Raw genomic sequence first — 14,684 nt, 5'->3', positions numbered from 1 at the left:
ATAAGATTTGGGTCAGGTGATCAACTAATCAGTTCCTCATTCAGTAGAAGAGGTGTGCCTGTGCTGGAATTTCAACAGACACTGGAATGGAATGGCTGCCATAGATGCTGATTTAAGAAAATATTTTTTTTTTCCAGGGCTCTAGTTTCAGTTCCTATACAGTTCTGTGTATTGCGAGGTTACTCATTAGAACTACAAATGGTCTTGGAATACATTTTTAAATATATTTTTTGTGGCAACAACACACGCCCTCCCCCACCCCCCCAAAAAAAACATGTTGTCTGTTTGCGCTCTGCAAATAAATGTTTTACCAACTTTTTTGTTGTTGTTATTGTCGCCTAAACCATATCTACCACATTTTATCACTGAGATCTAGGAACACTAAAAACATATTTAAAAAATATATATAATTACTGTCAACGATTCAGAAATGTAAAATTACACTATATTGCGTAAGAAACGCAGCTGTGATGTCTCTGCATGTTTGTTCAGCTGGGTCTAGCAGAGGTTAGACAATGGTAACTAGTTTAATATTGAATTGAAAATGCAAATATCTTCACAGAAACATAGGTTGTTTTGTCTTCGTATAGTTATCATTGCAATGGTTATTTTAAAGAGAGATTATTAGAGATATTAACATATTTATGCCTATAGTATTTTCTTGAAGGATAATGTCATTTTTTTTGTTGCTCCCTGCCCAGGATTAGGGGATCCCACATAAGCTCTAACCCAATTCGAACACTGGGAGCCCATCTTCTCCTGCTACAAAGCAGAGGGTAGTGCAGTCAGGTATAGCCCTAAGGGAGCGCTAAAAACACTTTAAAATGTTTAAACACATTTTTAGTTGCTTTTTATGTCAGTATGTTGCAGTAACTCTAATAAACACATGCACTGCCTCACCCTATACTTTATCCTTTACCAACCCCAGTCCAGACACAAATCAATAAGGAGTTGACTTGGTATTCAGATATATTAAAAAAAATATAATGGGAATTTGATTCAAGTCTTCAAAATCATGAAGGGCATCGACCACATCAAACCAGAGGAGCTTTTCCAGATCAGCAGGGACACACGCACCCGGGACACAAATGGAAATTGGGCTTCAAGGCATTCAAGACAGAAAACAGGAGACACTTCTTCACACAGAGAGGCGTCACAATCTGAACAAACTCCCCAGCGATGTGGCTGAAGAGACAATTTGGGAACATTCAAAAACAGACTGGATAGGATCCTTGATCACTTAGGTATTAATGGACACCAAACGAGCGCGATGGGCGAATGGGCTCCTTTATTATGTTCTTAAAAAATCTGATTTTGAAATGAAAGAAAATGAAGAAATGGCAGATCTGTGCAATGAAAAGTGTTACTAAAACTTGGTGGGTATGATGATACGTCCTTCCTGTTTCCCTTGGATAGTGTATTTAAGCAATTGACAGCAATCTGTAAAACTCATTTGTCTTCAAGGTATGTTTAATAATGAAAATAATACAATTTTATTTATTTATCAAATATTTATTTCCACTATTCATTCCACTTGTTGATTATGTTTTCTAACTTCCTGTTTTGAAATGTGTTTTATCCAGAGAGGGAGTCTCAGAAAAGAAGACAATGGAAATCATGATATTTCGCCATCAGTGCTGTTTGTGGGGTTTCGTCCTTTTGTTCACTGGCTGTGGTAAGTAACTGATTTGCTATTCTGTGTTAATTCCTTCCATTTGTGCCAATTAAGGTTACACAACCGTAGTAAAACTGTAGCAGTTAACAAGCAGGTATATGCACAGATGGAGAATAACAACTGTGTCCTTTTACAAAAGCATTATTTGTGTGTTAATGAACCTTTATAAACTCATTCTCCTTCAGGAAATTGTAAGCGAGAGCACAGAAAAGGGATCCTGGTAAAGCTGTATAATCCATTAAAATTAGAGATGAGATATTATAGTCATTGGGCTTCAAAGCACAGGTTTTGCCATTCAAAAATATCTTCCACAGAACAGGTGCTTTAAATTAGATTACGTGAACAGTGTTTTTTAACTACATTAGTAATGCTTTCTTAGGTGGTTACTACTTACCAATTATTTGACATAGATTACTAATAACTGCTAAAAAGTGTCCACATTTAAAAAGATATATATATATATTTATGTCCTCCAACATAAAATATTTAATCACACAAATGGCAGCTTTCTCCAAGGACCCTTTCAAATGGCAAGATTGTAGTTTTCTGTGTCTCTACGCACTTGGCTTGAGAATGGCGCACCCATCGGAGATTGAATGAGAAAATGAAAATCATTTGCATTTTGCAGTAGCTGCTGCAGACTGTCCCTTAAAGATTAACCCTGCCAGAGTGGTGGTGAAACATGGAGATTCAGTATCAGTTAACTGCACTGCAACACGGACAACCAGAGGAATGGGCTGGGAGGCAACAGTTGGATCCACAGGCATTAAGATTGGTCCCCAGTCTGTCCTCTGGAATGTCAGCAGTCTGACTGACTGGACTACGGAGCCCAGATGCTTCGTAAACTTTGAGACAGAGCCCAAGCAATGTGAGAAAAAGCTCAACATCAGTCTCTACAGTAAGTATCATTTAATTGCTGTACAGTTTAAGCTAAAGTCTCGTTCCATAACAGCTATGAATTGTGTAATAAAGTCTTGACTGAAATCCAGCTACCAATAATGTTTATAGTAATTGTTGTGTATTTCCACAGAATATCCAGCCAGTGTCTCTATCAGCTCTCAAGCCCGCACTGCTGAGATGAAGAAGAGGGGAGAATATCTGTTGCAGTGTGAGGTCAGGAGCATTGCCCCAGTCCAGTATCTCGCTGTGAACTGGTATAGAGGGGAGGCTTTAATCAACACTGTAAACTTCTCTGATGACACCACTAGAACACCTGTGGATGTTCCTGTTATCTTCATGGTCACACCCACCCGGACAGTGCAGTACTTCTGTGAGGCAGAGCTGAGACTGGGACCAGAAGGACCACAGCCAAACCCTGCTATGAAGTCTGAGGCCCTCGAATTTACAATAATGTGTAAGATCAACAAGCCTACACTTCGATCTTTTCCTCCTCCTTGTATGCTGCTCAGGGTGTTGACTGGTTACAACTCATAGCTGTAGGACCTGAATCCCACTGGAGGTCTTACGTGCTCCAAAAATAGTCCTGTTCGTATTAAAACACTGAGGTCCCTAATGACTCGGAGCTATTGAGGATAGGGCGATACAGAGATGCATAAATCAGGGTCAATGAGGAAAGTGCTCATGATGTTTGCCATCAGATTTTGTAAACCCCTTGTTAGGAAAAATGAAGGAAAGACAATTGTATAATTCTCCTTATTCAAGGAACAATCTCACTAATTCTGAAAACTAGTTATAAAATACACTAGTCTTGTTTTAATCATCTATTTGTGTTATAGATAAATATAAATATCCTGATCGAATCCATCCTATAAACACATTTTTACCTGAAAGGTTGTGGTTTTGTCGTGTTATAACACCCGGTTTAGAGGAAAAACTGTGAATCATCAGATTTGTCTTCCCCATGTAAATCCAATCAATGATGTGAACAACAGAGGAGTTTACAATTAAGCAATCATGCATACAAAAAGTGAATACTAACTTTCTTATTCCAATACAATCTGCACAAAGTAATTTAATTGTACGTATTTTTTTTAAGATAAATGCTGCCCCAACTCCTTATTCTTAGGTGACCTCTGTTATTGAAAAAGCTGATTAATTTCGAAATTGTTCCACTCAACAGGATGTTATGACACACCACATCCACAAAGATTCGAGAGTGTATGTGCTGAAGTATGACATCTGCCATTATTTGATACGTTTTCTATTTTACATTTTTAAAAGTTGCTTATACGATGGACTCAGTCTGGAAGAGTTGTATTTATCTTACTTACAGCACATATAGATGCTTAAAACTGAGATTTTAGAACTAGTAGGACCATTCCTGGGACCAAGTCATGTAGTAAACTTCCATGTTTTTTCAACAGTTTACAAAAACACACACACACATATTTGACTTATTTTCTAACATTGTATTGTTGTTTCTTACTTTCTTCGTCTTCACAGCTTCGGCCCCTGCAAGAAACACCATAGTGTCTTCTGTTGTCCTTGTGATCCTAATAGCTGTAATAACAGTATGAAGGAGCAGGAGCTGCCATTGTGGCTCTGGAGCTGCCAAGGGACAGACGCCCGACAACACAAAGAAAGAAAGACACCTGCAATCACCTGAAGCTCTGGAAAAAACTACTTTGTGTGTGTGTGTGTGTCATTTAGCAGATTTGCATGTGTTTTCAACAGCTGACAAACACACAAACTGTATATGCATGTATCACATTGTATTTCCCTGCTTTTGTTCTGTATAGCTTCGACCAATTAAAAAAGGGCCATTAAGACTTCAGCTGTAATTCTAATTATGATTGTCTAATATTGCCCTGTATGTAAACTTTATTTGAAATGTTGTTTTGGTGTTTGCTGTCGTCATAAAGTGACCTGGGGAGAGTAAAAGCCCCACACTAGCCCAACTCCTGTTGTATTGCCTGCTGATTGGTATGTGTGGGTCCCTGCAGTGTGTGCTCGGAGCTGCACATTGTGCTTCTCTTTATGTCAAGATGATCCTTGTTTAGTATTTGTTTACAGCAGATATTTCCCCCCCTCTTTCCTTCATCTTGTTGTCATCACTTCATTCTTCCTTCTAAGACAGTTAACAAGATGTGAACAAGGCCTGGTTATCTGCATGTGACAGGCAGCGGTGGGTATTTCCTGGGCGGCGCTGGACTGAAACCATCTGACACCCGCAGATGTCTTCTGTTACTATAAAACCTGCTGTAGTCGTATCTACTGTATTTTAAAGTATCAGCTTGTTTGTTTCCTTTTAAAATAATATGAATATTAATCATTAATAATACAATGTCACTATAACACTATCTAGTTCTCAACATCATCCTCAGTTTCATTATGACGATCCTCATTCTCATTCTTACTCTTGAAGGGTGGAGTTGCCACATGACATCCTTCCTGTACGTTAAGCCGCTTTATTTCCTGCTCTCTTGGGTTTTCTTTTCTTTCTGCAACTGCCACCTAAGAGAGAATCTCAGCTGGAGTCACTTTCAAATACTGTATAATAACTTATAATACGAGTACAATTCGTCTGATGGGAAAACTGCATGTTCTTGTATTTTAAAGACATTTTTATTGTATTTTATTGTTTTATTTTAATTTTCTAGATTTGGGGATCATATTTTAAAACATGGAGTACAAATTCACAATTCATATCCAGTCCTTTTTCTGTTTTTGCATCATTTTCCTGTCTGTCTGTGGTAAGTCACACTTTACACCTTGTTGAATCAATGCCACGTAGAATTAAGGCAGTTCTGAAGGCGAAAGGGGGTCAAACACAGTATTAGTATGGTGTTCCTAATAATCCTTTAGGTGAGTGTATATTGTCATTGAAATTAACTTGAAAACATTTCGCGATACAGAAAATAAAAAAGCCTATCATTTGATATTTTGAAAGCAACCACAGTCATACATACATCCTGACACTTCAGACAACTAAATATTCTACTTTTCAGCACATTTAAACAGTACATTTAAACATTTTAATAATAAGTCATGAAGGTGAACTTCCCTCTCGGCTCTCCGGTGTGACGTCATCGGAGGACACGCCTCTTCTGGTCTTGAGGAAGAGCGTTGGAGAGCTTCAGTGCTGAAGCTGCACATTGCTGACAGTATCAAACTGTCATAAGGAGTATTATTCATCCGTGTGATATGTTAAAGTTGTATTGGTCCATTTAGTAAAACAAGTTGCACTGATATTGCATCTGTCGGCATTTAGTCGGACATGATCCATCTCGCTGACCGTAACTCTTGTCCGACCATGCCAACCATAAGCTGACATCGGGCCAACGTCCTGTGCTATCTGGGATGGCCCCACTGAAATGAGCCCCCCCCTCCCCTCCGCTATCAACGACACTCCATCAGAGCAGTGATGATAGGATGCCCCCTCAGTTTGCCCTGTGCCCCCACTCTGCCACCCATTTGAACATAATCTGGACACGCCGCTGCTCATAGGCTTAATTTTCACAGGAGACTTTCTGCTGAGGTTGACAGGATGATGTTGGCTGATTGAAGATTTCTGTAAAAGCTATATAAACAGAACTGACCAGAGCACGGCTGCTCCACAAGGCTGTGCTGGTCATATTTTAGGATGAGTTTATGGGGTTTCTCATGCTTTGATTGAGATCTGTATGCTTCCTTGTTGATTTGAATATTCTGAACATATCCTTCCACTTCATATTGCAATCCCTTTTGCCTCGATCTGGAGGATATCACAGAGGTATTACTCCAGAAAGAATCACTTACACTGAGCGGTGATAAGCTACTTTCCCCTCCTTGCTCGGTGTTTACAGTAGATACCTTCATCCTTTTAAACTTCTCATGATAGCCTTCCATACCAACCTATACCATCTGTCTAGAATTAAACAGGACTGGTTATTTAAGATTAAGCAAGAAAAGTAACCTAGTTTGACATTTTCAAAACAATAGTGGGTTATAGCAAGGGACAGCCCAATGGCTGAAGCCACAACAGGACATGGAGTCCACCCTTCATTGCATATTTTCTTTTCCAAATTCTCTATAATTACGCTTTTATACTAATCATTTGAGTATGGAGCCGTTTACCTCTAAAAAGCAAACTAATTATTCAAACCTAATGTATCAAATTGATATGTGTCACAGTCGGTAGGATGGTGAAAACAGGGAAACGGAGGACCCAAGAGTGGAGCTTGGTAGTGATGGTCAGAAACAGGCTTTGGTCAGATACCGGCACAGCTGGGCAAAAGGCGTAGTCGAGGTCACAAGCAAAGGTTCAGAAGATCAGGCAAATGAGTTTCAAAGGAAGTCCAAGGTCACGGTCAGAAGGAAAAGCCAGAGGTAATCGTAGTACATTGAGACAAACAGCAACTGCTCGGAGATGTAGTTAAAGCATAGAAAACTTTGCACTGAATGAGAGTCAGGGAGGGGTTAAATGTGAAGGTGGGAGAACAGAAGATGGACAACAGGTGTGCGGTAAGTAATCAGGGTAATTGCGGTGATGATTGACTGAAGCTGGAAGAGGTATGGATGGGGCAATGGCGACCTCTGGTGGGGAACAGTGGAAGTGCTTAGATCGGGGTTGTGGAAGTGCTTAGACATGGGCCGTGAATTGAGAGATGTATTAGAACAAATACTTACTCTTTTGCAACGAATGTAGCAGAGGCCGCCCAGCTCTGTTACAGAAATTAAATTCAAATAGATATATGTTTAATTAACGTAAAGCTTTAAAAATGTATATATACTATGAGAAGAATATGTTCATCGAGTTCAACACAGGTTTGCCTGCCGGTGCAGTGCAGCCTGTTAAACCTTCTGTTGCATCAACAAGTGTTTAAATGCTAGAGTTTAAAACTCTGTGCAGATAAAGCCTTGAGACCAGGAACTATATGGTTGCACTTTATCCATTGTTTAATACCTGTGATTGTTTCCCGATTGGTTTAGTTTTTCATTTGAATGCATATGTAGCTTATATATTCAACAATTAAAAATAGCTTTGAAAGCAGGAAGGAGCTTTCAGGAGTGACTTCCACAACACTGCATCTGTTGTTGGGACTAATTCACATCCGTCTAAGACACAGTTACCAAAAAGATAAAGCCTCTTATTGTTCACAGGTGCTGCTGCGTTCTGTCCCATTGTGATTGACCCTCCTGCAGTGGTAGTGAAATATGGAGATCCAGTATCGGCCAACTGCACTGTAACACGGACAACAAGAGGAATGGGCTGGGAGGCATCGGTTGGATCCATAGACATGAAAACAGATGTCCAGTCTCTCCTCTGGAGTGTCAGCAGTCTGACTGACTGGACCGCAGAGCCCAAATGCTACGCAAACTTTCAGACTGAGCCCAAGCAGTGTGAGAAAAAGCTCAATGTCACTCTCTACAGTAAGTCATGTTTAATAAGTCCTGTGAATTATGTTAAATTAAATGTCCTGATCAACAGTCTCTTACCTTCAGTTGATGTTTAAAGGTGTCTTGGCATTATAACTGTTTTAAGGCACTGCTTAACACTGTGGAATGGACTGGTTGGGATTACATATATGTAAAATAAGTCCCCAATTACAGTGTGTACCAGTGTATTTTACATGTGGAATGCTTATTGTTATATTTGACTATGATTGTTGTAATTACTATTAGCAGTCATCTCAAACGGCAAGAAAACACATGTCATGAAACAGGCACAATGCACTTGCAACAACAACAACAAGTGAAGTGAAGGAATCCACTTCTCAGCTACAGATACTCACAGCAGAGGACGCAGCCCAGCAATGTTTCTAAGATGAAAGAACCTGGACAGTATTCTGCACATGAGGTTCATATAATTGACCAGGATCAAAGATAACTCAGAACAGATCAAAGATCAGTTCCTGCTTAATTATTCCCATGGTAGCTGTTTGGTTATTTTACTGTGGCCAATATCTTTTTTTATCATGATATTAGAACAGGGATGGCGAACCTGTGGCATGCAGAGCCATATACACCGATCAGCCATAACATTATGACCACCTGCCTAATATCGTGTAGGTCCCCATTTTGCTGCCAAAACAGCCCTGACCCGTCGAGGCATGGACTCCACTAGACCTCTGAAGGTGTGCTGTGGTATCTGGCACCAAGACGTCAGCAGCAGATCCTTTAAGTCCTGTAAGTTGCGAGGTGGGGCCTCCATGGATCAGACTTGTTTGTCCAGCACATCCCACAGATGCTCGATTGGAATGAGATCTGGGGAATTTGGAGGCCAAGTCAACACCTTGAACTCGTGATTCATCAGACCAGGCCACCTTCTTCCATTGCTCCGTGGACCAGTTCTGATGCTCACGTGCCCATTGTAGGCGCTTTGGGCAGTGGACAGGGGTCAGCATGGGCACCCTGACTGGTCTGTGGCTACGCAGCCCCATACGCAACAAACTGCGACGCACTGTGTGTTCTGACACCTTTCTATCAGAACCAGCATTCACTTTTTCAGCAATTTGAGCTACAGTAATTCGTCTGTTGGATCGGACCACACGGGCCAGCCTTCGCTCCCCACGTGCATCAATGAGCCTTGGCCACCCATGACCCTGTCACCGGTTCACCACTTTTCCTTCCTTGGACCACTTTTGATAGGTACTGACCACTGCAGACCGGGAACACCCCACAAGAGCTGCAGTTCTGGAGATGCTCTGACCCAGTCGTCTAGCCATCACAATTTGGCCCTTGTCAAAGTCGCTCAGATCCTTACGCTGCCCATTTTTCCTGCTTCTAACACATCAACTTTGAGGACAAAATGTTCACTTGCTGCCTAATATATCCCACCCACTGACAGGTGCCATGATAACCAGATTATCAGTGTTATTCACTTCACCTGTCAGTGCTCATAATGTTGTGGCTGATCGGTGTAGGTTGGCACACCAAGTGAGTATTTTTTTTTTTTTTTTTAGTTTATAGCCAGCCCGCCCCTCAATTGTCTAAATTGATTGACAATTTAGAAAACCAGTCAGTATATTTGGCAGTGACCCAAGTAACTGTGCAGCGGCGCTCACATTATTGTCTGAATATTCATATTTTAGGTCGGGTTCTTGTGCGCAGATTTTCGCTGTTATGCGCAGAACTGCAGAATCTTCTCTCCCATTGGTGGAGCTGCGCAGATCCGCGCAGAACACGGACGAGGTGTGAATGTCCAGATGTTAAGATGAGTTTTTATGCTGCTGTGCGGCGCTGTGGGAGCAGGAGGAAGATGACAAAGTGTAAATCTGTTCTGTCCTGATTCATCGTGTCGGCAGTGGATGTGTGACGGGGAGCATCGTGTTAATCTGCTGTATCAAATGCAGAAATGGCCACACATTCATATTTAACACTCTGACAATTTAAAACTGTGCATTGGCAAAAGAAAACTGTACATTCTCAATAATAAATTAATTATGCCTTTGATTTGTAGAGTACATTTGTGCACACTCATACTCACGGTAGATTGATACTACCAAATGTATATTAATCTACCAGTTTGTAAAATGTAAAAGCAGTAGATATTAAGTAAATATACATTGAACAAAACACACATTGGTAATGGGGGAATCTGTGGGTCTTGGGTCTTGTAGATTGTGATTTAAATGTTTTTTTCAACTGTACTTTAGCATTATAATCCTCAAACTCAATGTGTGATGAAATGTACTGCACTATAGCAGTACTGCAACATTTAAATGATGTATTCATTGTATGATGCACTTATTCTTTATTCTATAATGTTGTGACATGCTTTGGCATGGTGTTCCACTATATACAATTAAGGTTGATTTAATTTGAATGAGGATTAAAGATTCTCATTGTCCAAAATAAAAAGGGACAGTTCCAAAAATGATCAAGCTAGTGAAGTGCTGTTACTATTGCTTTTTTTATATTTGTAAATTGACAATAATCTATGAGCAAAAATGGAACCTGCATATTTATAATCTTTTTTGGGTAAAATATGTGCCTCGATTCATTCAGCTTCATACTTTGCTCAAAAAAATGTTGTTTCAGCTTCAACCACATCGCTGGGAAGTTTGTTCCAGATTGTGACAGCTCTCTGTGTGAACTAAAAGCAAACACATCAGGGGTCAGACTTCTCTATTTATGGAAAAAGTAAATGTCAGTATTACATAATGGGGTTTGTGTGTGTTTCCACAGAGTATCCAGACAGTGTCTCTATCAGCTCTGTGGGACACACTGGTCCAATGGAGGAGGGGGGACAGTACCGGCTGCAGTGTGATGTCCAGAGCATCGCCCCAGTCCAGTATCTCTCCAGTATAGAGTGGGGACCACAGCAAAATAATGAAAACACAAACTATATAGATCCTGTCCAGTGGATGAACCTCAGAACAGCCCAATGAATGCTGTACCAATCACAGATAACACATTGTGAAAGCTGACACTCTAAAACTCCTGTCTTTGCAGAGCTGCCGGACAGCGTCTCAATCAGACAAGGAAACAAAACCCAGGAATGGAATCAAACTGAACTCCACTGCGATGTTGTCAATGTGGCTCCTGCTAGATTCCTCACCCTGAAGTGGCTTAAAGGAGAGACACTTGTTGAGGAGACAGACTTTCATGACATCACAGAGAAGGACCCTAGGAATATAACAGAAACTCTGCTGATCACCCTCAGCCGCAGCGACGACGGAGTTCAGTACACGTGTGTGTCAGAGCTGAGACTCGGGCCAGGAGGGCCGCAGCCAAACCCTGTTATGAAGTCTGAGCCCCTCAGCATCATAGTGCTGCCGTGTGAGTTTATTTTATTTGAACTGACGCTGCATCAGTACGGTGGCAGTTCCTGTGTTGCAGGTGTGGCGCACTGAGCTGCCCAGGGTGTGGGGTTGACTGACTGCGGCTCATAGCAGGAGCATCCGATTCCCGTTGGAGGTCTTACTTGCTTGTGAACCCCATGTTAGGTGAAATGAAAGAAACATCAGGTGCCTGGAATATACACTACCGGTCAAAAGTTTTAGAACATCCCCATTTTTGCAGTTTTTATTAAACATTTAACAGTTCAAGTCCAGTGAATAACCTGAAATGGTAAAAAAAGTTAAGAGGTAAACTGCCAGAGGTTTTAAAAAAATATATGTCACCAAAAACTGAAAAATAATGTCTATTTCAGAGTTATATACTGTGTTACTACACCCTCTTAAGCTTTGGTTACGCACAGGTCCTGTGCATAGAAGTGACACTGTATTCCTACAATGCGCACATCGTTTGAAAGCTTATTTTTAAGCAAAAGGATTACATTATTTTTTTTAATCTCCAACTGGAAATATTGAGGTGTTCTAAAACTTTTGTCCGGTAGTGTATAGTATATTTTTTATTATTTAATAAGTAATATATTATTATTAAGTGATGTAGTAAACTTATATATTACATATATACGACTCATTTTCTTACAATTGTATTTTTCGTTCTTCCTTTCTTCGTCTTCACAGCTTCGGCCCCTGGAAGAAATACCATAGTGTCTTCTGTTGTCCTTGTGATCCTAATAGCTGTAATAACAGTATGAAGGAGCAGGAGCTGCCATTGTGGCTCTGGAGCTGCCAAGGGACAGACGCCCGACAACACAAAGAAAGAGAGACACCTGCAATCACCTGCAGCTCTGGATAAAACATACAAATAATGAATCTTCTGCCCATTTGTAGCCACAATGGCCACTCTATTATTGTTGGGATTTGACAATTTGATGTGAAAGAAGCTGAGGTGTGTGTGAGCTGGCAATCACTGTCCAGTAACAAACAAACAATTCCTTTTGAATAACATAATTATTTGTATTGTGTCACGTGTGACTGTATTCCTGCACTTTTGCAATATTACTGTAACCTGTGAGCCACCCTGGATAAGGGTGTCTGGCATTAAATAAATAATAATGGTAACACTTTACATTAGGTATCCCAAATTACAGTTTATGAACATAGTAGGTACTAAGTAACTACATGATAGTTACTCATAAGAACAGTGCATTAATATTGTTAACATCCTTAATGTGTAAAAATGATTAACAGTATATGTTAGTACACATTTAAGGATGACTTTGGAGCGGTTTACTGGGCATCATAGGCACAGGCTTAAAGGGGGTGGGGGGACGGATGTTGAGAGAACCTTAAATTGTTAAAAGTCCACTTGGCACACTTTACACACATTAAGTACATGTTAACAAATAGATAATTACAGTGTTCCAATGAGTAACAAATATGTAGTTACTGAGTACCTTCTATGTAATTAGGGAGACCTATTTTAAAGTGTTAGCATAATAATAATAATAATAATAATAATAATAATAATAATAATAATAATAATAATAATAATAATAATTGTTGCAGCTGGAATTGCAACTATTGTCTTGTGCAGATGCTGCCTGCTTATTGGTATGTGTAGTGTGTACATTGTGCTTCTCTTTATGTCAAGATGGTTAATTAATTTAAATATAAAACAGTACAGCTGCATTATTACACTTGAACATTTAAATACACAAATAAATAAATAAATACGGAAACACATTATCAAAAAACCTTATCAAGTAGCAGCATAAATACAAATAATCTCTCAGGTTTATCAAGAGACACAAAGCTGTTTACATAGTAATAAAATCACATGCTTTATATTAAATTAATACAATGCAGTCAATAAACCTTTGTTCTGTATTAATATGAAACTCGCATAAATGCAGCCTCACACCCCATACATCCTGCTCGTATTCACATCAAAATAATAACAAAACAATTACTATGCATTCATCGCCACCCTCAATCACTTCCTCTTCTGTAAACATTCACTCTATTGCACATTGAAATAAGGTATACTCATGTCAATAAATCATTCATACATATGACATTTCCCTTTGCACTGTTTGTATAGTTTTATAGACTGGCATGTACGCAATCATAAAATATGGAAGACATCTATTAATATTAAACTGCAGTGAGGGAGCGCACACTACAGCTGCTCCGTCACAATCTTGCCATCACTTCATTCTGCCTCCAATAGCCGTTAAGAAGCCGTGAACAAGGACTAGTTATCTGCATGTGTCAGGCAGCCTTGGGGATTTCCTGAGGGGCGCTGGAGTCACAAGCTCTGTTTCTGAACCTGCAGATGTTTTTGTTACTTTAAAACCTACTGTACTTGTATTATACAGTGTTTATTGTCCACTGTCCCAGTACCAGTGTGTTTATTTCCTTTGAAAATAATAATAAAACATGACTATTCTTCACTATGACCCCTGTTGTCTTGTTTGCTTTCAAAATCACTGTACTGCCACTTACAAAGCTTTTGTACTTAGCAGATGCTACATTGTGTTTATTGTCTGTGTGTGTTTGAAGAATTGTGATTATTAGTGTGATTTGTTCCCTTTGAAAATAAAACGTCATCTTCAAAACTTGGCTCCTGATCAGTGCTGAACTGCAGAAAGCGTGAGGCTTACCAGGACCAATCAAGTGACAGCTTTATTTGATCTGGTTTAATTCCTCCCCTCTGCTTGCTGTAAGCCCTTCTGCAACTCACAGCTCATGAAGAGATCCCAGTGGATGCAGTGGATGCTTTATATTACTTCCCATAGTAACAATAATAATAAGTACATATGTAAGTAAATAAAATAGTTCCTCTGATGGGCACACCAGTACTATTTGTTGAAGATCGAGTTCTGACAATGGAGATGACATTCCTGTGGCAGGTTCAATGCTTTTTGAGTGTTTCTGTTCTGTTCTGTTCTTGTCCTCCCTGGCTGCGGTAAGTCACCATTTCTTACTCTAATTTGCATCCCTGTTTGTACATGTAAAGAGACAAACTGCCAGGTTATTATAATAATGTTTTATAATTCAGACACACTTCACAGTCTACCTCCCCTTGCCTCGCTATATCCAGGGAGTGAGTGTGTGGAAGGGAAGAGAATCCCCATTGCTATAATGTGGTGTGTGTGCGTGTGTGCGTGTGTGTGTCTTGAGATGCATTTATGTTCTTCCAAGACTGATCCTCCATGAGCCGTGTGACAAACAGAGATAGGCTTACTAAAACAATAATTATTTTGCAGACGCCACTGACAGTCCCATTGAGATGGACCCTCCCACAGTGGTGGTGAGATATGGAGATCCAG

At 39.9% G+C, this 14,684-nt stretch overlaps 2 protein-coding genes across 2 annotated transcripts in view; both read left to right on the top strand.

The window, feature by feature from the left end:
* Nucleotides 1–14,684, top strand: part of LOC136752490 (vascular cell adhesion protein 1) — a 43,752-nt gene that overhangs the window by 22,554 nt on the left and 6,514 nt on the right. The gene's annotated exons all lie outside the window — the stretch shown is intronic.
* On the top strand, nt 1,246–13,805 carry LOC136754094 (intercellular adhesion molecule 1). Its single transcript, XM_066710425.1, has 8 exons — nt 1,246–1,376; nt 1,584–1,675; nt 2,304–2,573; nt 2,706–3,029; nt 4,079–5,328; nt 7,718–7,987; nt 11,012–11,372; nt 12,839–13,805. The coding sequence occupies exons 5-8, from the start codon at nt 5,259–5,261 to the stop codon at nt 13,080–13,082; spliced, it is 945 nt and encodes a 314-aa protein (XP_066566522.1). The 5' UTR covers nt 1,246–1,376; nt 1,584–1,675; nt 2,304–2,573; nt 2,706–3,029; nt 4,079–5,258; the 3' UTR covers nt 13,083–13,805.

Source organism: Amia ocellicauda, chromosome 7 (genome assembly GCF_036373705.1).
Source record: "Amia ocellicauda isolate fAmiCal2 chromosome 7, fAmiCal2.hap1, whole genome shotgun sequence".
Lineage (NCBI taxonomy): Eukaryota > Metazoa > Chordata > Actinopteri > Amiiformes > Amiidae > Amia > Amia ocellicauda.
This window is presented reverse-complemented; position numbering and strand designations above follow the sequence as displayed.

Coding starts and splice junctions, on each gene's coding strand:
- LOC136754094 (XM_066710425.1), top strand. CDS start 5,259: ATGGAGTACAAATTCACAATTCATATCCAGTCCTTTTTCTGTTTTTGC. Junction 5,329..7,717: donor CATTTTCCTGTCTGTCTGTG/GTAAGTCACACT, acceptor TATTGTTCACAG/GTGCTGCTGCGTTCTGTCCC. Junction 7,988..11,011: donor GCTCAATGTCACTCTCTACA/GTAAGTCATGTT, acceptor CTGTCTTTGCAG/AGCTGCCGGACAGCGTCTCA.